Raw genomic sequence first — 25,423 nt, 5'->3', positions numbered from 1 at the left:
TCATTTTGCTGGTTAATGAATACTCTACCAATTTTCATATATAAGAAAGGGTTCAAAGGCAAGTATCACAATAATATAAACAAACATGTTTTCTTCATTTTTTGAAGCTCAATACTTTTGCAGGAAAGTTAAGAGTGGCAACAGGAGCAATAACTGCTAAAAGATTAGAATAAGAGCTTCTTTACAATGTTGATGGCATTTCATTTCATTAGCAAAACAAATGAAACAACACTTTTATCTGTGTACTAAAAAGTTAGAAAATTACTTATTCTGCAATTAATTAGACTATACGTACCTGGAAATAAAATCCTCCTATCCACAATCGATGTCCCGATCCATGCCACGTTAGGTGAGATTCGAGAGCATGCACAGAAGACATTGTAATCGTTGGCATTGCCAAAACGTTGAAGGTTCACCAAAAATCTTTGCAGGAGCAAGAACCGTCTTTAAAGTGATGGAATCTATTTGCATCTCTCACAACTATCTCTCTCTGGAAATGCTTGGAGACGAGCTTTGTGAAAGTATGGCAATCGCCACACACTCTCAAGTTCTTTGTGATCCTGATAGGTGTTCTGTGGGGAGTCGTAAGCAAGCCGTATGCTAGAGCAAGCCGTTCGCTGTGGCCATGAAGCATCCTCTCTTTCTCTACCTCCTCCACATCATGCAATACATAACTCGTCTCTGCTTTATAACTTGCACCTCTCTCTAAACTCTCAGTGATCTCTGCAAGTTTTTTGTAGATCTCATCACACTGAGGATGAGATCTGTCCCTTGTGATGAACGTATGCAGCCTATCTCCAATCTCCATCCAGCTACAACCGGGGTCTTTTTTAAGCCCCTTAAATTTCATTTTCATTCTCACTTGTTCAACATCTTCCCATCTCTTTGCTGCTGCAAACATGTTGGAAATAAGCACATAGTTTCCCGCATTCTTTGGTTCCATTTCAAGAAGCTTTCTCGCAGCTATTTCTCCTACTTCCATGTCAGAATGAATTCTGCAAGCGCCAAGAAGGGCGCACCAGACAGCAGCTGTCGGCTCCATTTCCGTGGCTTCAACTAGTTCAAGAGCCTCTTGTAAACGGTTTGCTCGTCCAAGGAGATCAACCAAACAAGCGTAGTGTTGAGGCCATGGTTCCAAGCCATATTGACAACGCATAGTATTGAAAAATCTCTGGCCCTCATCAACTAACGCAGAATGACTGCAAGCACATAGAATTGCCAGAAACGTGATATGATCAGGACTCACATTCTCAGCCTCCATCTTTCTAAACAATTCAATGGCCATTTTCCCCTGACCATGCATTCCATACCCATTAATCAGACTCGTCCACAACACCAAATCTCTACTTTCTGCACAATCGAATACCTTACGTGCATCATCTACAGCACCACAGCTCCCATACATATCTACAAGTGAGCTCGCAGTGGACCCCTCAAAATGCAAGCATCTCCTAACCAAAAACCCATGAATTTCCTTACTTTTTCTCAATGCTGATATAATGGCAGCAGCTGAGAGAATGCTCAGAACTGCAATGGAGTCTAACTCAACACCTTGTCTTACCATTCGATGAGAAATTTCAAGTGCCTCCCTTGCAAGTCCATTTTGAACGTAACAATCAACCATGGTAGTCCAAGAAACGACATTTTTCATTTCAATCAGTTCGAAGGTATTTCTTGCATGATCCACTTCTCCACACTCTCCATATGCATCCACAATAGTGTTCTGCACTACAATGTCGGATAATTCTCTCCTCACTACATAACCATGGATTCCTTTCACTGCTGAAATACTTTTCAACTCACGGCAAGCAATGAGAACACTTTCAATCATCAATCTATCTGTACAAATACCTTCATTCATCACATCCCTAAACGAATCCAAAGCCTTCATGTGGTCATTGTTCTGAACATAGCCAGAGATGATCGTTGTCCAGGAAATAAAATCTTTTTGGGAAATCCTACAGAAAGCAGAGTCCATAAATCTTGTCTTGCAACACTTTGCATACATGTCTATGATCGTATTTCCAACTCGAAGATCCAAGTCGAATCCATTTTTCAGAGCAAAGGTATGAACTTCCATTCCGTTCAACAGTTTCCGTGATCTTCCACAGGCTGACAGAGCAGTGATAACTGCAACCCTGTCAGGTCTTCGTCCATCCATTGTCATTTCACGGAACAAATCAAGTGATTCATCATAAAGGCCATTTTGCACATAAGCAGCTAACATGGAGTTCCAAGAAACACTATCCCCATCATCAGTGTCAATGAAAACTCTTTCAGCTTCATCTACTCTACTGCATTCTGAATACATAACCAGTAAAGCATTTGCAACGTATCTATCCCAACAAAGACCATACTTGAAGATAAGAGCGTGAATCTGAACCCCTGACGAGAGCTCTTTGCAGGCCCCAAGAGCAGCAACAAAAGTGTATGTGGTGGGCGTGACAGCAGCACTCAGCATTTCTCCAAAAAGCATCAAACCATGAGTAGAAATCATTAAATTCCACAATACAACATCACCTTTCCCACTCCTCCGATCAAACAACAGCTTCACAGCCCCTAAATCATCGCACCTAGCATAGACAGTAACAAGTGAATTCACAGCAATATCATTAGACAAAAACCCTAACTTTATCATGTAGCTATGAATCTCTCTCCCGCAATACGCATCTCCCTCTCCAGCACAGGCCTTCAACACAGAACTACAAGTATGTGCATCTACACGAACATCTAAAAACCGCATATCGGCGTACAATTGAATAGCTCTCCTAGTCTCCCCGTATGAAACGTAAGCACCAAGCAGTGCATTGTAAGCAAAAATGCTTATTTGAGGCATTTGGTCGAACAGTTCTTCGGCATCCGACAAGGACCCGCATTTTCCGTAGAATAACACAAGCTTGGTGGCCAAGAAGGTGAAATCGTCCACATTGTGACGCTTTATTATGAGGGCGTGAATCTGTTTTCCATGCGATAGCCATTTTTGGGCGGCGCAGTGATCAAGAAGGGAAGCATAAGTTTCATCCAAAGAATTGTTTGAGGCGCTAGAAATCAATTTATGGGTGAATGAGACAAGAGGGTAGCGCTGATTGGTGGATCTCCGCGGGAGTTTGAGAAGTGGGAATGTGGTTAGAGAGGGAAGTGATGGTGATGGTGGTGGTGGTGAGATCGAAGCGGAGCTCAACTGCATGTGTGGGATTACTGTCGCCATTATTCTCTTCTCTTATGCACGGAACAAAAATATAGTAATTCAAATTAAGGGGAGTTGCTAACTCACTCTTTAGTACAACTAATTTAATAATTTAAGATCATAAGATTTTAAAAATCTAGTAATTTAAAATTTGACATGTGTAATTTTAATTTTTATTAATTAAATCAAAAAAGATAAATAAAACTATCAAATTAGGGTTTTGGATGAAAATGTCAATATAATGTTTTGAAAATATTAACACAATGTTTTGAGAATGTCAACACATTGCTTTAATAATGACATTCTACATGTATTATATTGACATATTTTATATACTATGTTGACATTTGTTGTTGTACGAAAAAATTAAAATTTTTTTATTTTTTTTTCAAAGTTTGACATCGGTACATATGCAAGTAAGATCTCGTTAGAATCCTTATGAAATTATCTTTAATTTGATATATGTTGCGCGAAAAAATAATTTAAATCGAGAAAGTTATATGCGTTTTAAAGTTATGTGATATTTTTCAAAAGTTAGTTACAACTAATTTGTTGTAAATTGACCTTAATACCATTATTGAAGTTTTTTTGTTGATCGTATTGACATTTCGGGACTGATGATCCAGGCCCTTGATTTGAATATCTAAGGGTTATTATTTAATTATAATTAGCAATTAAGTTATGAGTTAGCAATATAACACTCTCCTTCAAATTAATATTTATATTTTGATAAATTCTAAGTATTTTACTTTTTTGAATCTTTATTTTTATTATAGATATTCATAATTGTTTCTCGAGATTGTTTAATTATATTCCGATCATTTTTCTCTATATTAGGTTACTAATTTACGTGAGGTCCAAATTGATGAAGGAAGCATGTCATTGATAATAATATAATGAGTTATGTTGAAATGGATACTTCAATACACATCTAACATCAATTCTACACCATTAGATGTTAATATGAGTAGATGAGATTAAATCTCACAAATTTCAATAAATAGTAGACAAAATATCAATAAAATAGTAAAATCGTCAATCTGTCATAATATAATAATTTTCGTGGCTTTTCTGATATCAACATAGTGTATTTAAAATATGAATACAATGATATAAATATTCCAACATACACGAAAACTTCAACAAAGTTTTCTGTTTATCAACATATACGAAAGTTGAAATAATAATTATAAAATTTCATCTATAAAATTTCATCATCCGATCACTGTCGGAACAAATGCAATTGAGATTTAATTGAAATACTTATAAAATTGCCATAAATTTGATACATTTTTAATTAAAAAACAATAATTTAAATGGAAAAGTTATGTAAATTTAAAATTTTAAACAATTTTGAAGAAAGAGAAAATGATTAATTTTAACTACTACTATGTACTATATAAGAATTGACATTAATCCACTTGCATTATTTTATCCACTAAATCTCTTAATCTAATGGTTATAAATTAATTTTAATTTTGAATTATTAATTTTGAATGGCTATAAATTAATGATCATAATCCTATAATAATGTTACGAAGCCAAAGAAGATTTTGAGTCTGAGTCTAGCGACACATTCGTTAAAGTTTATACTCCACTTATCTACCAATAAAAAAAAAGTTTAGAGAGACGTGATATATATATTACTATACGAACCGGCCAAGGTTCATTTTCATCAAGGATTGCAGAAAAATTTGCGCTCTTACAATTCCTTCAAACACTTTGATACATACGATATGATATCTGTACAAGATAATTTTACAGTGTCAAAAACCACACCCCTCCACGCAGAAAAGCCACACTCTTGTTGCAACCCACCTGCACCACCCTCCGACCACGACACACTTCGCCACGTCTCAGAGGTTGAGCTCTCCTTCGTCCTTGTAGTACACCGGCAATGTCAATCTCGGTTTGTTCTTCCTCGCCTAAGACATTCCGGTACACCCACCTCATCTGCCTGCAAACCAAAGGAGGCAACCGAGAAGATTTCGCCCGCCACCACTCTCTTGCTCCATCAGCCATGGTTCATCAAGGATCTCAAGCTCTCCTCTGGTAACGTCCATGAAACAAGGTGGCCTCCCGAATCCCCACTCAATAACTGTTTTAGGTCGCTCGACAGGTGAAGGGCCGTCACCGGGAATTTGTGGGACTTCAACACCTTGTGTAGGATTAGCCGATACTCGGGAACTTTACTTCCAAGTCCCAGACCAGCTCCGGGGCTAGTATTTTGTTTGGCTTGGCTCGACTCCTCGCTGGAAGAGTGAACCATCTTCCAGACTTTGACTGCACCACTTTGGTGCCCAGATGCATACCACTGTTTATCTATACAATCTGAGAAAGTGCTACCTGTGAGGGAGAGGATCGAATCGGATGGGAGTTGTGAGGTGTTCACCACTGCAAGGCAATCGCCATTGATGCTCCAAACGGCGAGCATCACGCCTGCTGCAGTCAAAATTTCTCCGGTCAGATCATTCACGTAGATTGCTGACACCGGTGAAGGAAACTCGGGCAGCTGCCTCACGAAAACCAAAGAGCTCAGATCCCATATTATTACCGAACAATCCTCAGACCCGCTCACGATCATCATGTAAGGCTGGCTAACGTGAAGGCAGGTGATTTTACCAGTATGGCCACAAAGAGCCTTCTCCAACTGTAGGCGTCGAACTACACGAGGTCCATCTTTGCCAAGTCTCCAAACGCAGACCAAGCCATCATCAGCCCCGGTAACCAAACTTTGACCATCATGGGTTGCACCAACACATTGGATTTGGTTACCCCCATGAAGATTTTCGTGAGTAGAAAGAACCCGTTCTTGATCATAGGTTACGAATCTCAAGCTCCGATCAGGAAAACCCCATGCGACATTTTTAGAAAATGTTCTTGGTTTTAGCAAATTATTTGGACCAGCAATGAGAACCTTGTCGCCAAAATTCACAATTTGGGATATAGGAGACGAGCTCTTGCGAATCTCATGAGGAACAAGCAGCTCAGAATGCCGAAGTGGGTGAGGGAGATTCCTTTTATCTGTTCGTCTCTTGACATGGGGCTTCAAGAAGAGTTGTTTTGGTGTTTGTCCAAAGTGATTAATCTGTGCTAGTATTGAAGCTTTCATAGCAGGATCTGCAACTGAATCGATGTCAACACTGCCTTCGTATGTATAATGGTAGAAGACATTAACAGCATCTTCAGCAGCCTGGGAAACAAAAATCATCAGTTTGAAGAAAAAACCATATTTATATGAATACAAAGTAAATAACCTAACAGCAGAAGTTTTACACATTAAGACAGATGATGCATCTACCAATATATCCATTCTGTATAATGCAAGGCCTCCATTCAAATACCAGTTATCCTTTTAATTTTCCAATGAGGAAATGCTTTAATGCAAAGAAGCCGATAGCCAAGGACCAAAAAAGATATAGGTCGACTTAATATGAAATTCACTATCCTATTCTCCTATTCCAGAACCCAAAATAGATTATTTTTCAAGATGACTTTGATCACATAGATTGCAATAAGTGTTTACTCACTCAAGAGATCATAATGAAACCCACAAGACATACAAGTTGAAGTAAATGTAAGACTATCCAAATACTAAGGTCATAAAAAACATAATTCAGCACAATCATGGAGAATATTCTAGGATACTCACTTTCCCTCTCTGTCTATATCCAAAAATAAGATCTATCCAGTGATGCAGATGCTCTGAAATGTAGTCGGACTCCAAAGCTTCCCTATGCTTCCTGATGAACTCCCTAGCACTGCCCTTGGCCCATGGAGGCAAGACAACTTCGCCAACCTGTACAATATTCAAACTCAGATATAAACTAATGCAGGGAAAATGTCAAATTGGGGAACCAACTCCCCCAACATTTTGAAATACTTCCATGTACCTTCTCGCCTGATTGTTTCTCGCCAAAGTCTAGCTGGAACTTGTTCTCCAGGAACTCAGGCATATAGAAGAACTCCGGAATTAGTTCCTTGACATCAGAAGTGTTGCCTTTTCCAGCAGCACTCAACCATGTATCCTGTATACTATTGAAAAGACGATCAGCATGGTCAAATTGTCCACCCTGCAATTTTTGGTTCTCCATGCTGAAGGGAGGCAGGCGTAGGAGGTAGAAGAGAACTATCCCCGCGCTAGAATAATGAGAACCATAATGAAATTTGGGGACCTCTGGATCATCCCAGCTATCGTATCTGTATGGGACATGAGAGAGAGAGAGAGAGAGAGAGAGAGAACATATTAGAAAATATACATATATATTTCAAGAATGGGGAAGACTGAAGAGGAGTGGGAAATGAAGAGATAGAGGACAATGACATTGGGGAGTAAAGAATTAATAAAAGTGCTGTCAACCTCTTCCTGAATTCCTCTTCTCCTTCTAATGATTGGCAACCCATTGGCTTATCAAGTTTCCGAAAGGTTTTTGGATCTGAGAAATTAAGAGTTTCACTCTCGTAATCTGCCAGCACCCACGGAAACACAGGATACTGTGTAAGATCACTGTATCCACGGCCAGCAAGTGTGTTAAGATGCATGATGTACTGAAAATTGCTAATTTCTCCATTTTGCCATCTCTTGGAGAAGGACTTCGCCATAACCTTGAAAAGACGGCTACCTTCGTTGCTATCTTGTTTTGTTGATCCAGAGATTGTGGAATCTAACCTGTAAATTATATACATCCTGAATGTTAGCTCATTGAGGATAGTACGCATAACAGCACCATTAACAAAAAAAATTAGTAAATATCACATTATATAACCAAAAAACATTACATAAAAGTTGTTTCTGACAAGCTGAGAGTAAGTAACTAAATGAAGAGGCTTACAATTATGAGAATCGTCGCACAAAGTAGAAGCAAAATCATTTAAGCCAATATATAGCAGGATACTTTTAGACAGTGATATAAATAAACAGAGTATTAGGTAGATAGGCATCACCCTTCCCAGAGTACTGTAACCAGGCATATATCCTAGTAGATACTTTTTGTTAGTATCAAAGTGGGCATAGGAGAACTAATTCCTGGAAAAGAGCATATCCAGCAAGATTTTCTGGAGGAAATCAAATCCATAGGACCATGATTGTATTTCTATCCATACAGCCACCAATTCAGCAAAGAATAATCAGAAGCATTCTCTAGAGAGCTAAATCCAATACAACTCCAAACTTTTAAATTTCTTTGCAAGGCAGTGTCAGTGACAATATTCAATGACCTAAGTCGTCTAACCTATAAACAAAATATCTATCGATCCATGCTCTGGTTCACAAAAAGTCTATGGTCACAACACCAAATTAAACAAAATATCTATCGATCCATCTCCAGAAATAAAAGTCATACAAAAAAGTCAAACAACTGATTAAACTACTTTTCTTAATGTTGTTGTAAGATAGAGTAAAATCTTACCTTCAATCCCCTTCAAAAAAATATCAGTATAAACAAACATAATGGACCCATAGCTGGTCAAAAGTTATAGTAACATAATCAACAGGCTGCCAATAGATGCAGTAATGAAAATCAAGGTAAAATATGAAGTATGAAGCCACCGAGCCAGAAAAAGCTAAATAACTTACATGCTGTTCCTAGGTAGATTCATGGCCACCAGATTTTTGAAAACTTCTTCTCGTTCTTTTTTGTGGAAAACCAATAGGTCATTGCAACCATCCATGCTAAAAACCTCAATAGCAACCGGCCGCAGCTGATAATCACGCTTTAGAAGCTCATGGACACTATCAAGCTTCCACATATGCCAAAGATGAGGCACATTACCACTACTACCCAGCTTTTCCTTCCCCCAGGCACCACCATTGTATGCCCAGGCCCTAGCCCCTACATAGGCTTTTGCAGTAGCACTCCACGACATAGTGGATTTGGAATGAGAATCCATGCAAATGGATAAGTCTTTCTGTACACCCAAAGCCTGATCAATGACAGAAAGGTCATCTTCACTATCTTTTTCATGTATACACCCAGAATCATCAATATAAAAGTTCTCAATGACATACAGCGACAGTTCTCCTATTAGAAATATGCCATCATGTTTGTCAAGGCCTACAACCCTTTCACAATTGTACTTATACTTGATCCTTTCGGAAGGTTCTAGATAAGGTCTGATCAAGTATTCACCATTATCATTTAGTTCTTTATATGATTTATCCTCTGCCACTCTGACATCATCGATTCTTGCAGAAGAAGATTGCCTTGGGGAGCCTAAATCAGACTTTCCTGGAACACTTTCAGCTCTTTGAGTGGATCCAGCACTTGACTTGACACCAAATTCAGTAGCTGAATGCAGACTTGCTTCATTTATGCTACTCTCTCGATCATCATTCCATCCAACTCCAGAAAAAGCTATATCCCCAGCATCTTCTGATTCTCTGAAAGCTGATTCATCATATAATTCAGAACTAAAAGATTCATCATTTGGCTTGGAAGCTAATAGATTGAAAAAAGAATCTGATTCAGTATCAGAGGCATGATCTTCATCTTCAATTTTCTCCTTGGACAGTTCTCCTTCCCCTAACAGAAATTTTCCATTCAGAACATTTTCAATTGTATCAATCTTTAGTTTACACCGTTCAAGCTTTTTCCGCATCCTATATGGACCTTCAATGGGGCAAAGATACCACTCAGGCTCCTCCTCATTGGTAGAAGATCTGCTGATCGGAAATATTCCTCGCTCATGTACTAGTTGTTGGAGGTGAGTTTGCCACTCGCTTTCAGCATGAAGCACCCATCCATATTTGTCCTGGCGGATAACACGCAACTCAGTAGCCATGGCATCACGAACCAATTCAAGTGCAATTCTCCGTTCATTCACCTGCTCCCAATGTTTATGCTCCACTTTCGATGAGTCCCCTGTTTTTTTTGCCATATCTCTTTTACGGCGACTATCCATGTCCTTTATCCTAACTCCAGCAAACTTTGCTGACCCTGTAATATATTGCACCCACATAATGACAGCACACTGTTCCAACACTTTATTAACAACTGACTGAGAACTATGAAACCAATCAAAAAATCCAGATAAGTTTCCAGTCAAAATATTATCGAAACCACCATGCAAAACATCCAATGAAGATCCTTGATTAGGTTTGGAAACTAAAAATTCTTCAAGTGCAGCCCTTCGTTGTACCAAAAGATACTTGAGAATATCAACCGCTTCATTTTGGACATTCTGTCTATGATCGTGGAGAAGGGATATCAAATTTATACAGAGACAACAATTCAGATCGGTCTCAAGATTACTGGGAGAAAATATTATTCTCCTGTGAGCAACCAGTAACTGCAACACGGTGAAAACATTAACCCCTTCTTCCACTGGTGATGGGTAAACAGACAATATTTTCTTGGGCTCGTTCAGCAGACCCAGACGTGAAAGAAGATCATCTTCCCCTATGGTGAGTAAAAACGATGGAAGGAAACAGAACAGTATCATACGATTTGTATTCTTAAAGAGAGCATGTATGTAAGTATCAAGTTGTCTGCTTCCTCTCCCAATAGAAAGGAGCCTGCCCGCTGGAATTGTTTCTTCAATCCGTCCGTCTTTATTTGCCAACTGCAACATGGATAACAAAAACTCCAGAGTCTTCAATACACTAGCTGGCTGAGGAAAAGCTCCCATGTATACACGATCAACTATCATCCAGGACAGTGCATCCAGGTTTAAGGACCACCTGGTCTTATCTAACTTCTTCTCATCTTCCTCATCATCACGTAAGAGGCGTCTCTCAAGAAAGTTCATTAATCTAGTAAGGCATAAGCCCTGAAAAACTAAAATAGATTCAGCGTCAGCATATTGAGGTACGTTTTCCAGCACGGTCTCAACAACTGATGCAGCTTTCATTTGCCCAGTGACAAAATCAGCAAGAACTTCCGCTACAAGATCTAAAACTGCAGTGGCACCAGCGGAACATGGACCACCTCCATAGCCACAATCATCCACTTCCAGCAGAAGCATTGGACTGATCGCAAACATGTTTGTACTAGGTTTAGTATGATCAGAAGGCTTTAAGTCGGGAGTATGATTGCTATCATTCAATGATACAAAAGAATTCATGGATCGCGCAGACTGGGATTTCAGATCATTTCGACTGGAACTCCCAAGCCAAGATGTCAAAGCTAAAACTGGAGAAGAAGAAGAGATCGGTGAGATCAAAGAATTACATTTTTCAGACATGACAGGAGATTCCAGCATAGTGGAAGACAAAGTACTATGCAAATCCTTTTGATGACTAGGATCTGATGTGCTTTTTTTATCATGAAAACTGAACTCATTGCTGCCAGAAGTGGCAAGGGATGCCTGCTCAACTACTTCAACATCAAAATTCCTTGCAGCTTGTGTGTCTTCTTTCACTAGCTGGTATTGTGTTTCTACGATACCGATATTTGGTTTTTCACTAGCCACATTATTTGGGGAAACAGGAATATCGTCTGAACTAGCACTAACATTCCCCTGGGCAAAGCTCCCTACGCTAATAGAGGTCTTTGCCGAAAGTTCCTGTTCTTGAGGCAAGCTAGAGAAAGTATTATGGGAGCTACAGCTATCCTCTTCACCATCATTCAAATTCTTGTCTTCAGTTTTTACAGAGAGTTCCTTGGCCATCCTCACAGCATGCGCAGCCCTGGATTTACAAAGAGAAACTTAGTAAAACAAATAAATTAGCTAAAGCCACAATAAGTTGATGATCCCATATACAACATGCATCAAATGTAACTAATAGCTGCATATTGTTGATTATGTTAGAGGGTAGGCATGAAAATGTGTCTGAGACCTGACACAGGAAAAATAGAGGTCAATGCAGCTTTCAAGAAACTCCATACGTCTGCAGCCAACAGAAAAAGGAAGACATATTTTTGCAAGATCAACCATGAATCTGAGAACTGAAGTGGCAGTAGCAGGCGCTGATGCCTCTCCAACCATCAAGCGAGCAGCATAAGTTTTGTGCATAAGAGCTTCACCTTGGAGCTCCCCAGATACATCTACATGCTCATCCGTGAGTTCTGCTACAAGGCTAGCACCAACATGAGAAAGATTGCCAGTTTGATAGGCAAGTGTTGATTGGTTGCATAACCTATCAAATGTTGATTTTGCCATTGCAATAACAGATTCCAGAAGTTCTACAAATTTCAACTCTACGTAGCTACTGTCACTTGGAATGAGTGCATGAAAATCAAGCATACGCACTTCTGGTAATCTCGGATATACAGGCTTCCCAAATATCAGACAAAACAAAATGTAATATATATCAGGAGAATCATAGAAACTAGGAAGCACTCTTGCTAAACCTTGATAACCTCCACTTGAGCGAAATTTAAGTGCAAATGTAGGAGATGATGTCAGACACACACCCAGAAGGGTCGTGATCCACCTCATACTGGTAGGATGAACAGCTTCATCAAGAAAATAAGTGATTAATTTCGACGAAACCATTCTATGCCATTGCTCAAGTAACTCCTCTGAGTGAATTGTCACCTGAAGATCAATTAGCATCTCTAGTAACATGTTTCTTACAATGATAGGCTTCCCCATTGCTTCTCGCATAATATGATTACGAGATGTTAGGTCAGGAGGATCGAATGTCATAATCATGAATCTCACAACTAGCTCTAGTTCAGACGAAAGAAACCCGTCCTCCAAAATGACACCCAGCAGAACAACTAATTTTTCTAACACTGGCACTTCAACGTCACCCCTCTGCAGGGTAACCAGCAAATGCTGAACAAGATTAATTCTGCGAAGAATTGTCAGATTGTGATTTCTGTACCAATGCATGGAGACAAGATGTTCAAGAAATCCAAGTAAAGAAATTTGGATTGGGACTGGAGCTCCCACCCAAAGGGTCCAATCCAACAACACATGCTCAACCATATCAGCATTAGACAGAACAATGCAATTAGATGTCTCTGTCTGTATATATGTACTTTCCAACACCGATATATGACTAAATGAATCTTTTGTTGCAGAAAAATCATCAATATACCTTGGAGACCTAACTGACGAAAATTCATCACGAAACTTTGATAAAGTATTATCTTCAAAGCTGGACTCATTAATGATGCCTGCAGGTGAGAGGTTATTATGCACCGCTTCAATTTTTCTTGGTTCGGAGAATGAAGCCTCACATGCAGCAATTTGGAAGAAGATCTCAAGTGAATGCATGTCAAACAATGACATTTTGCGCTGAAGAAAAAGAGCCAGCAAGTGGTATCCCCGGCACTTCTGCATGTCTCTAACATTCTGAGGATTCTGATGAAGGGCACATGCAAGCAATGTCAACGACATGTGAAACATGTCCCTTGTTTCAGCAGCTTCAACAAGTGCAAGTACAACAGCCATGCCACCAATGGGGCGTATAGTATCACCTATGACAGACTGCTTACAAACATATATATCTCCAACAAGTCTGCCAAAGCGTGGTATCCCTGAAAGGAATCCAAAAAAACAATGTTAAAAAACATTAGTATAAAATAAAAGCAACAGTATATTAGAAATGATTGGACATGCCATGTCATCTTACAAATGAATTAAACAGTTAAAAGTCACTCACCCCCTATAGGAGAAGCGGCAACTGAAAGAGGATCGACTAGATTGAGCATGGATAAAGTTCCGGATGCTCGGAACATTTCTGTACTTGTACCATCAAATGCAAATATCAGTTTTTTACCCCACAAATGCAGTGATAAATTTCCCAATTTATCAGAATCCCAAACAATTCCACTTTGATCCACTTTAGTGATGCCTTGTTTGCCAGCACTGTCAGGCTTTTGCATGGTAGCAGTTAAAGACAAGTCTGTGTCTAAAGAATCTAAGATAGCCATACTTCCCCCTCCACATGCCTGATTTGGAACAAATTGCAATAGGTTGCTATCTTGGAAAAGTCCTCTGTATCCCCTTCCAAGAATGTACATAAAACATATGGAACCTGGTGAGAGTGACTCTTCAAAAAGGTAGCAAGATCTGAGTTTCCATGACAAATCATTAGCCTTTGCACAGGCAACTGGTGTCCCAATATTTACCTGTAGAGACTTACCCGCAGGAGAGGGAGAGTATCCAAGTTTTCCAGTGTGCCTCAGTTTTCCATTAACATATACATAAGCTACACTAGCTTGGAACAGACCAGCCAAAGCATTTGGTTTGTTATGCACAACTGCAAGATGATGCCACCTACCCTCTTCCATTTCAAGACCAGAAAAAGTCAAGGAGGAAGTGTTACTTGTTGCCAGAGTTATAAGTCCATCATCCTGCAAAAGTACTTCTGCATAAAAAGTACTTCCATTTTCAACAGACCCAACAGAGAATATTCGAAGAACTTGCTGTCCTATCGATGAGCTGCGCCTTCTAGAATATCCAGCTTTAGGAGCTTCACTCTCCTTTGCTGATGATTTTAGAAGATTTCGAAATTGAAACCAGCAAACAAAAGAATAACCAGCAGCCGGAGGCCATGACCTTTCCCCTAATGGCACTTGAATGGAAGCATGTCCAGTCTTGCTCATGTCCAACTCCACAAAAGGTGCAAGAGATACATCGTCTGAGCCCATATCCTCTAGAAGGATTAATCTCTCCATCATTTCAACGAGACAACGACCAGAACTTTCTACTCTCATTTGAAATATATACCTGATAAGAATTCTAAGTTCTGGTACTGATAGCCTGTCAATCAAAATGTTGCAACCGCAGGTTAATAAAATTTGTTATACAATGGCCTAACAAATACAGATGCATTCCTGCCCAAATTAGTCATTGGCATTACCTATAGGCACCAAGAACTTCAACAATCTTCAAAGAATGAGAAACCAAAGGAGAAGCACTTGAAATGAAGGGATAAATTGTCTCCAAGAGAAGCTGCACACAACCTAGCAGCAGAGGAACAAAATTAGTGCATGTGACACTACAATCAGCAGAATAACGAATTCAAACTTGACTTAGTGGATTCGTACCTACAGATGTGAGGTTTTCTTTGTTGAAGGAGCTGCCACAAGCAAGTTTTTGAATAAGGTTAAGCAATTCCAGTTGCACCTTTGGAGTGCACAGCAATAAGGCGCGTATGAGCACTCTGATAGCAGCAGCATTATACACACGTTCCTTGTCAGGGACAAAAGAACCTGATGGTGTAATCAAAGGAAAACTAGCTGTTTCATTTTGCATCTCGCTAGTTACTGTTGCTGCATCTGATGTTAAAAATGGTGGGAGAACTAACTCTACAGCAAGTTCAAGAAACAATTGTATGACTTGCCGTTCATAGTCAACACAAATGAGTCCAGAATCACATAAAAGATCAGAAAAGGTATGTGATGCCACTATTGTGTGTAGTTTCATCCGATTCACTGCATTACCAGAAACCCCTGCTGTCACGGCACGCATCATATATGTAAACACCTTGACACTTAAAGATATCGATGGCTGGATTTTCTGTTCACCGTCATTTTGAAATGTGTGAAGTGTGGTCAATAAAAGAGAAAACCCAGTTGCTTCACCAAAAACCCTCTGAGCGGAGCCATTAACTCCTAATATGCGCCATAATGTTCCAAAAGCATCACATTTTGCATCATCTCGAAGTGTGTATTGAGATCCCGAATCACTTGTAACCATTCCACTTTTCAAAATTTCAACCATAGCGCCCAATTCTTCCGGATGAGCCTGACAGAAAAAGGAAAAAAAATGTCAAATTCATACAGTAGACTTAGTTAATTAAAAAGTTTGAAACTAAACCAAAGAGGTACTAAAAGATTAGAAGAATGAATAAAGAACTTCCTCACCTGTTTAGCATCCTCAATAATCAAACATGACAATACTCTCAGGGCACCAGGGCGGTGTACATCAGAGGCCAAAAGAGGAAGTATAACAGAGACCCCATTAGCAGAACGAAATGATGCTTGATTAGCTTCTGCTTTCTTTAGCAACGAGACTAAACAATCCCAAGCACCAGCAATTGTCCCCTCTACCTCAAAAAGAGGGAATTTCCCAGAACCAGATTCTAAGAGTTTTGGAGAAGAAAGAATTGCACCCTTGCTATCCAAGTCCTTCTTGAAGCTGCTTGGGCTAGTATTTCTCTCCAGTTGACCATGGACGCCAGCTAGCTGCTCAGTCCCTAAGAAAAATTTATGCTGCTTCAGATCATCCAATAGAAACTCCATCATACCAAATTCTCTAAGGATCTTCTTGTACTGTTGATCAAATGATAAGAGTTTCACGAGAAAGGACAGAATTGTATGATTCAATTCAGCAGATTTTTGTTGCTGCAATAAGCAGCAAAGTGAAAGCAACTCTTGTTCAGGGATGATATTCACTACAGTAACAGCATATTCAAGAACTTTCAAGATTATCTCTTGTAGAGACAAAGGGAAACCAGCCATATTTTGGATCAAGAGGGGAACAGTTCTCAATTGCTGACACAACTTGTAGTTTTCAGGATGACCTGAGAATATCTTAAAAATTCTATTCAATACTTCGGTCTGCAGTTCTGTACTTTCTGCTTTAATTATAATGTCCTGCAGCATTTGTACGGCTTCTAAATCACCTACTTGGCCTTCATCCTTCTTCCAAATGTCATCCACTGGTCTATCACTAGATGATGTATGGCCTTTGCCATGCCCATTCGGCTTTATATTAGAACTTTTTGAAGCTTCTATTCCAGATAATTCTGAAACATCTGAGGGGCCTATCTGGGCGAAGTTAATAATGACATCAAGGAGTCTACAAAGCGTTGGTGAGAGACTGTGCGGCGAGTTCTTTAATCCTATATCTTCGTTTGAGCTCTTCCCCTCCACTCCCTCATCTGCAAGTGAACTGGCTGAATCTTCAGATGTAATGGAGTAGAAAGTCTGGCCAGATCTGTATTCTGACAGAGTCAAGGCAAAATGAACCAGGAACTGGTAACCATGAGCATTGTGAATATCCTCTCTGAGTCTGATACCACCAGCCTCTGCACAAAATAAAAAATGGCAAATGATAATAAAAGTGAAGAAAATTAAATCCAAGTCAATTGAGAAATTTGGTATATACGTCAGACTCAATGATGACAAGTTGGGCCACACTACACTTCTCACTAAAAAAGTACACTACTCCATTATCATTTTTTTTGTAATAAAGCAAGCAAACCATGTTTTGGATAATTCGAAAAATGCAGCTTTTCAGATTATAATTAAGAAGAAAAAAGTATTTTGTGTTCATTTCAGTTTTTAATATAATATATACAACCTTACCAGGTCTGTAAGATAATTCAGCACATTCAAGAAGCAAGTCTACAATGCCCATAGTGTAGGCCGGATCCCCACAATCAGGGTTGAAATCCTTTACAGCCATCAGAAGAACTTTAATCTGCCAAAAAGAAAGAAAAGAAGCAGCTTTATAATCAAAACTTGATTATACTCCCTCCGTCCCACAATAAGTGAGGCGTATTCCTTTGTGGGTCGCCCCATTATAAGTGACACATTTCCTTATGGAAAAAAAGCAACAATCTATCTCTCTCTTACTTATCCTCTCTCCTATTTTTTCTCTCTTCATTTAACCACTAAACACCACTACCTAAAAACCTGTGCCCAAAAGAATTGTGTCACATGTAAGCATGACCTAAAATGATCTTAAAATGACATCCGTATTTTTCAAATCCGGATTTTATAAAATGACCTAAAACAACCTAAGCATGACCTAAAACAAACTAACAATGACCTAAAACAAGCTAACCATGACGGGTTCAATAGTTCGGTCTTTAAAATTAGTTCGACATTGATTATAACTCTCTGTCCCTCCCTTTATATAGGTCATTCATACAGCAGGGCATTAATTAATTGTCATTTGCTGTCGTTTTACAACAGAAAAGGTATTCCTACTATTTGATAAAGTAGATAGACAAAAAAGAATATAGTTGTCAAGGTTATCTGTATGATGGAACTAATTCAAGAGACTATCAAGTCAACCTGGCTCCAAAAAGATAAAAATTAACTGGTTAGCTCTCAGAAACTAATTCAAGAGACTTCCAATTCTCAGAAATTGAAAAGTTTTAACAAACAAACAATGAAAATTATTTCAAGGAGAATACGACAATTACACCCTCTTATGTCTTTATAACTCAACAAACCCAAAGACATAATATATACCAGGTGATACTTGCGTATGTACTTGGCAGTGCAACCATTGTCATTGGCCAAAAGAAGACTGAGGATCTGCAACAATTAGCAAGTGAGTCATCAGTTGACTAATTTGGGCAGAAAGGGGTCATGCTTCAAGATGTTTTATGTACAAAAAACCAGTCGGTGTTCCAACACCAGATGAAGTATTCTGTTACCTGCATGGCATGTCTGTGAAGCTGAATGGCATGCAAAGGAACTAGACCTTCTTTGAATTGAGAGAACACCACCAAAGAACCATTGGCAACCATGTTAAACAGTAATTGAAGTGAGTTATCTTCTATCAGACTTTGAGCGGCAGAAGGATGGCTAGCCAATGCTTTCATAATATGTACAACACTGCCTTCAACCTGACCAAAAAGTTTGACAGAGTAAGATATCTCATTATTAATAAAAAGGCCCTGTATATTAAGCAACAAGATAACCAGGAAACCAACTCCCCAGTTAGTGGATTTCTGATCATACTTTGATATTAGAGTGATGAGAAAACTAATATTTTGGATACTGAGCATCAAATTATATAACAACCAAATAAATGCAGTGAAAAACAAGGGGCACCACAGCATTAATATTGATTTTTTCATCAACAATGTCAAACAATTCAAAGAATCGAAAAATGAACATGCAGAAAAAAGGGAGAAATCACAATTTGTTCTACTGCTACAAACATAAAAAACAAAAGCAAACTACGGGCACTGCAATATATAATAAGAGTAATGCAAAACAGATGAAATTCTTCTTTACTAAGCATTATAACCCAATTACAAACATCATATGACAAAATAGAAATGAAAAGCAATCATACTGGTGATTCAGGCCCTAAAGGTTGAGCAACATTGACCAGCATGGTGAAGATTATGACATCAGAAAAAAAATGAGCTTTATAAGGAATGTTCCAACTCATGCAGCTTCATTTAAAGTTATTTAGGTATTAGTATAAGAGGACACCTTAAGACTTTGATTCTTATCAAACTTGCATTTCACTTAAATCAAAAGATTCAAGATTAGATTCTTTATGGCACATAACTGCTCTCACCATGATGGGACACACGAGTCGCATACTTTTCATAACTATGCTAAGCAGTTTGCAAAAATGACATGTGTACATTAAAGTATGTTTTAATGTAGATTCATTCACTCATTCTCCTTAAAAGGGAATAGTCAACAGCTTGTGTTCCTGTAATTTGCCTGATAAAAACTTGAACTTATCTGAAAAAACAATCATCTGATTTCAAGTTAATAGTAATATATGTGGATTTCAATTAAGAATGAAGTTGTCATAGAATGATAGAACACATAATATTAAATATTCAACATGCAGGAGGTACTTTACAGTTTCAACAGAAATGGAGAAGGTTATTAGCCCCTAGGGAAGACAAGATTTCTCAGAACCTATAACAACACAGCTAACAAATTAACTTAGAAAACCACTATCGCTAGTGCATGCCAAAGAATAAAATATGTAAATAGAGTCGCATAGCACTTCAAAATTCAATTATAAAGTACAAAAATAAAACGGTGGAAAAAACAACCTCAAGCTTGCGAGCAGGTCTGGTTTCATCATTTTTTTCAGTAAATGTTGACAAGGCTTCACTGTGACTTGACTTTTTCAAATGACTGCCACCATCAGGAGCAAGAAGAGCATTTAGGACATGAATAAGACAGCAAAAGATCCCAGAATCAAGAAATGATTGTTTATCAACTGGCTGCAATACAAAAATCATCAAAAGCATGAGAAACAAGCAAGTAGACTTATAAAGATAACAATAAACAAAGTCCGCTTTTTGCACAAGTAAATATAACCCAAAGCCTATCTTCAGTCATGAAATTCAGTGGGAAACATGGAGAAAATTTACACTCCATTAACATATATTAAAGCCTAATTTGCCACATACAGAATACACAAATTGACATTGGCTATTTGATATCAATGTCATGAATGGAGCCATAACATTTATGTATCAGATTTTATTCACGTCTTCAACCGAAATAATGGGAACTGATTAAAATTGACAAGTTGCCTGAGGTGCAAAATCTTGGCAATTTTGAAAATGGAATATTTACCCAGGTCCTTTAATTCTTTTACAATATCCATGTAAGTATGTAACTTGTGTCAACTTAGGACATAGAAATCATGAATTTGTCTTATCCTAAATATTCAAATGGAGCATCAAAAAGAGAGTAAAACCCAAACTATTTAATTGAACTCTTCATATGGGACAGAGAACAAACCCCCGATACAAGGACTTCCACTGCATGTAATAGATTTGCACCAGGTGCAATGCCATCCTGCAGTGAACTATGGGCATAAGTTGTGATTGAAGAACATGGCCCATAAAAATAGGAATACCTTATACGTGTATATGCCGTAAAATACCTTTGTAATTTCTGAGAGATATAATAAAACTTTCTCAGCTTCCAACGCTCTTGTTTTACTGCTAAGCTTCAGCTTGTCTATATCAGTAACAAAAGCCCTTCCCACAACAAACGAAAAAATGTGTGTCTCTACCAATCTGTATTAATTGCAGCTCAGTTATCAAAATAAACATCATCCTGGCCTCAAAAGTTGAACTCTAAGAGCAAGAGAAAAAAAATGTAGAGGATAAGATACATAGTGATTTATCGTATTAATTTTAGTATATAGTGCATCTCCAGGAATTATGTAAACAGTTAGAGAAGGTAACAAACATGTCTTATATAATTTTACTGACAGATTTCGGAATTAGTTTCTATGGTGTGTTGAGTTCATTGTACTATAGTATCATTCTCATAGGAGTGTTCCATTTAAACTTTCTAGAATATATAAACCAAACTTCTGTTGAAGTCAGTTCTTCAAAAAGCTAGAATAAATTGGCAGCAACGCAATATTTAGCATATCAGATAGCAGCTATCTGCATCCAGTCAAATGCATTTTGAAATGTATTTACATGAAAATGAAGTGAAGAAGAAAAGTCTCACTTACATGGAAAATAAATGGGCGACATTTTTGTGTTCTCTCTCTAATCTACAAAAAATTTCTACAGTCCAAGTCAAGGCCCTCTCCTTCTCCTGAGACAGAAAATGAAATGATGAATATATCAACAGCAGTGTTAGCATTAGTATATGCAGCAGTTAAACACAACCAAAATAAATAAAGATTGAGACATCCTATGACATGTTACCACACCTTTTCAGAATTGGAGGAACGGAACTCTTCCCAGTATCTCTTGAAATCCAATTCCAGTTCATCTTTGTCTCTGTTTTAAAGGAAAGAAAAATGCAGCAAGAATTTTATCCCTTTCTTTTATTCACACAGCCAAGTATGAAACCAGACTTCAAAAAAAATACAAAATAGTAAGGGAAACAATTTGGAGGCTCTAGAAGAATAAATATAGTACAAGAGGAATACAGTATGAAAAAAAAACTACTAGAGGAAACAAAAATGTAGCAATAAATACTCTTCTCAATATTTGGAACTTAAATTTCCGGTTTTCAATCAACCACTATTCCATCTAGTACCTCAAAAATCTACTAAAGCCAGAACTTAAGACTTGAGAGTACCAAATATTAGATTCATGAAAACATTAAGCTCCATTGTGGAATAATGTCAAACATAAAATATTAACTTGATCTTCAATCTCTTCAACATGATTCTTTAAATATTGCATGGACAGTGATTCCCAAATAATCAGCTATCATACCAAATTTCAAAGAATTCAACCTTCTTCTTGAACTAGGTAGGGACTATAGCATCGCTGGCTCTTTCAATACTCTACCCCACAAACAGAGTATAAATATGTGATCTTGATCCTCCAAGTATATGAGTGTAAAGATGTCAGCTAAACAATATCACATGTATTACATTCTGGATCAGTTTCATAAAGGATAATTACAACCTGATATAATATAAAAGACACCTACAGAAAGGCATACAAAAAGGAACCTAGATGCTCTACCCCTTCTATCACTCAATCCCCTAAGCCTCTCATGCCAGTTAGCAAATTATATATCTCAGCATCCTTTCAATGCATTACAAGTTAAAAAGTTTAGGGAATGGGGAATGCAAATGGTATTAAAAAAATAGACAACTGATTCAAGGTTTAGTGATATTAAAAAAATAGACAACTGATTCGAAGTTCCTTCCATCACATAGAACCAATCATAACATGGGTCTCCTTGAATGGTAGGTCACGCTGTATACAGGAGATCTGGTTCAGGCCAAGAAAGGGTTTGTCTAGACTCTAGAGATCTATGAAGTGGAGAAGAATGCAAACTGGCAACCCCTCAATTTGAAGAGAATAGTTGATTTTGGAGGGAAACTACCAGTCCTATGCCAAAAGAGAGAAGCGCTTTTGATTGTATCATCTTGATGATAACTTACAAGTATAATCCAGACTGCTCCTCCCACCTATGATGCAGGATGCCACATCCAGTGTAAACTTTGAATTGGACCACACACTTCAAAACATCATAAGGTTTCATCTTTTGAACTGCACAGCTGATAGGATAGAATTACATAGCCTATCCCATCAAATCACAGAGAGTGAATGCCCTGCTAATATGATAGCTGGACCTTGCTGAAGCTTCATAGGTTCATCAAGTTCTTGAATATTGGACCGATGGTCATAACAGCTATTAATGTAGAGAATTGTTTCCATGATTGGAAAGAGAGCAGGTTGCTGCACCTCACTAATGAATGCTTAATAGGAGTACGAACTTACAAGAATTTCCCAGATTGAAGCCCATTATCTCCAAGAAAAATAGGCCAGACTCAAGTCAAATATAAGAAGATTATTCTTACATTTTTCTAAGTCGTTTCATCACCATTAAATCTAGAATATTCACCTGGGAGCTACACATATTATACATATTCACTCAGCTACATATTCCTTAAGAATCTACAAGGAGAACGGTTATATATACTGCAATATAAAAGTTCAATGCATACTGCAAACGCTCGCATCTAAAAGCTGCCAATCATGCAATGCAGTTCTCTGTATGGAATTAAATTCACAATGGAAACAAAGAAATACCTCTAGTACTACTTCCAGTAAATTAATGTTTAGATCCAAAGTTTATCCTCTACCACTGATTGGTGATGAGCATATTTATTTGCTAAATGAAACCACAACAAAGCCGATAGTGGATAGTGGCCAAAGTACGCCATTTTAAATTCACTATCTCTTTCATTAAAGATGAAATGGTGTCCAAACCTCTTTCTCCAATTTAATCCAGGCATGTAGATGAAGTTTAACAACTAAACAAGTATCATCAATCTTTATACACTAAAACTAACACGTCACTTTTAGTACAGTGGTTAAGGGACTTATCTAATCAACAACAAATAGACTCAAATAAAAACTAGAGGCACTAGCTCCAAAAAGAAATTTGAAAGAGGTATTCAACCTATTACTTAACTTATTACTCCAAACAACTAAAAATGCGTTGGTAGCTCCTTGAGCTCACAATACTGCAGTTGATTAGTTCATCTTGGCAACAAAAGAGAGAGAAAAAGAAAAGTCAGAGCACAGTCGAAGTTCCTTGGTTGAATAAAAATCGAACCTTGAAGGCAATGACCAAAAGTCAGGGGTGGTCGGCGACAAATCGTTAGCATTGCTGCTGATTCTATCTCTCGGGGGCGGCGGAGACGGAGTTGTTGGGGCCGATGGCGGAGGCGGGGAAAGACCAACTTTTTCCTTGAAGTCTTTAAGCAATGATACCCATTTCATCGCTTTCTTTCCACTCGAATTTCCAAACATATGTCTCAACTAAATGGAACAGATGAACAAGACAGCTCTCTCATCCGTGAGCCAAGATTCAAATTTTAGTACGAAACATCAGCAATCAGATCTAAATTATGTCTAGAAGGATCTCCCAGCTCATCCCACAGATTAATTTACTCGAACAAATAAAAGATTCGACACAGCCAAAAACAAAATGTGATCAACTGGAGTCGGACTAGGGATTGAGAGTGGCAGGATCCGTAGAAAACAGAGGTATGTATGAATATATTAAAAGAAGAAGAAAAATACTACTTCAATCTATGGGGAGTATGTTATGCGTATGCCTGTGTGAGGGCTGGGAAGTGGAAGGGAGCAATAGAAAATGGCAGTCAAACAATTTTCTTATAGATTATCGAGGCGGTCTTGAATCTTAGATTTTGCCCTAGAAATTGGGAGTTGAAAGCAAAAGAGAAGAAGAAAAGAAAAGAAAATGGCAGCGCGTTTGCTCTATTGATTCCGGACGGATTCTCGCGCTCGTTTCTCTCTCTGTATCTATAACTCCTTTATTTCTCTCTCTAAACAATATACTGCATCTTTTTTCCCTTTATAGTTAAACCCTTACTCCTAAAACTCGTGATATTCCACGCTGGCAGCACATTCAAATATGCCACGTGGCTTAGGGAGTTCTTTCGTAGCCACCTCTCTAAAAAAAACCTTGCTGGTTCGTTGGTTTTTCCACGACCGGATTTTTCGAAGTAAACAATTTGTACGTCTCGAGTAAAAGTAGGGGATGACAAGGATCGGAATTGACTCCATGAACTGTCTCCGAGGTTTGCTCCGGAATTTCATCTGGAGTTTGCTCGTTAGCCGGATGAATTTGGGACAACAATTGTATCGAGTAGTAGGGTGTCGACACCGTGGGGAGCATAGGGCATGTGTGACATGTAGGGGTTGATAGACATCCTTAGTTGGATGACAGGGTATTAAGTTTGGGAAATGCTATGCAGCCACATTATGGCTGGCCATAAAATGACATTTTAGTAAATTTAGAATTAATGTTTCAAATAAGTCATTTAATGCTCAAATAATTTTACACTATTACCCTTTTACTTAATTCTAGTTGTTTTTATTTCATTTCTCTAATTCAAATTTTACACTTTTATACGTATTTCTTAGATTTATTCATTTTTTTAATTTTATGTTTTCAATAATTTATTTTTACACTATTTTTTAATTTAAGATTAAAATTTTGACCTTTTAAAAATGTTTTCCTATTATACCAAGTTGGAATCAATAAAGTTTTGTACTCGTTATGAAATAAATTTATTTGGAACTAATTTGATACATGCTCTGTAGTTTAGTGATCATTTATAATATTAACCCATGATTATTAATATAAATAA

The 25,423-nt window shown here is 38.0% G+C and overlaps 2 protein-coding genes across 5 annotated transcripts; both read right to left on the bottom strand.

Moving 5' to 3' along the window:
* Window positions 1-69: 69 nt before the first annotated feature.
* On the bottom strand, window positions 70-3,231 carry LOC121765118 (pentatricopeptide repeat-containing protein At3g63370, chloroplastic). The gene has a single exon (XM_042161155.1). The coding sequence runs from the start codon at window positions 3,206-3,208 to the stop codon at window positions 413-415; it is 2,796 nt and encodes a 931-aa protein (XP_042017089.1). The 5' UTR covers window positions 3,209-3,231; the 3' UTR covers window positions 70-412.
* A 1,593-nt stretch (window positions 3,232-4,824) lies between these two features.
* Window positions 4,825-24,577, bottom strand: LOC121765152 (protein SPIRRIG-like). 4 transcript variants are annotated; one of them, XM_042161190.1, is made up of 19 exons: window positions 23,860-24,577; window positions 21,485-21,554; window positions 21,281-21,366; window positions 20,696-20,831; window positions 20,551-20,607; window positions 19,851-20,024; window positions 18,477-18,668; window positions 18,289-18,354; window positions 17,395-17,509; window positions 15,949-17,114; window positions 15,130-15,829; window positions 14,943-15,045; window positions 13,740-14,842; window positions 11,964-13,614; window positions 8,763-11,813; window positions 7,548-7,856; window positions 7,081-7,387; window positions 6,840-6,986; window positions 4,825-6,380 (listed from the first exon to the last, which is right to left on the bottom strand). In XM_042161190.1, the coding sequence occupies exons 1-19, from the start codon at window positions 24,054-24,056 to the stop codon at window positions 5,202-5,204; spliced, it is 10,809 nt and encodes a 3,602-aa protein (XP_042017124.1). In that variant the 5' UTR covers window positions 24,057-24,577; the 3' UTR covers window positions 4,825-5,201. The 4 variants fall into 4 exon arrangements, with proteins under 4 accessions (XP_042017124.1, XP_042017127.1, XP_042017125.1 ...); XM_042161193.1 differs by having other exon boundaries at window positions 13,173-13,614; XM_042161191.1 differs by lacking the exons at window positions 21,281-21,366; window positions 21,485-21,554; window positions 23,860-24,577 and having other exon boundaries at window positions 19,851-19,935; window positions 20,696-20,830.
* Window positions 24,578-25,423: the final 846 nt, after the last annotated feature.

This window comes from Salvia splendens, chromosome 14 (assembly GCF_004379255.2).
Source record: "Salvia splendens isolate huo1 chromosome 14, SspV2, whole genome shotgun sequence".
In the NCBI taxonomy this organism is placed as follows: domain Eukaryota; kingdom Viridiplantae; phylum Streptophyta; class Magnoliopsida; order Lamiales; family Lamiaceae; genus Salvia; species Salvia splendens.
This window is presented reverse-complemented; position numbering and strand designations above follow the sequence as displayed.

What these genes read in the sequence shown, in the direction of transcription:
- LOC121765118 (XM_042161155.1), bottom strand. Translation starts at nt 3,208, where the DNA reads ATGGCGACAGTAATCCCACACATGCAGTTGAGCTCCGCTTCGATCTCA.
- LOC121765152 (XM_042161190.1), bottom strand. Translation starts at nt 24,056, where the DNA reads ATGTTTGGAAATTCGAGTGGAAAGAAAGCGATGAAATGGGTATCATTG. An exon ending in ACATACGCAAGTATCACCTG is followed by an intron (nt 17,510 to 18,288) that starts GTATATATTATG and finishes TCTTTTTGGCAG; the next exon opens with ATTAAAGTTCTTCTGATGGC. An exon ending in CTCTATTTTTCCTGTGTCAG is followed by an intron (nt 11,814 to 11,963) that starts GTCTCAGACACA and finishes TTGTAAATCCAG; the next exon opens with GGCTGCGCATGCTGTGAGGA.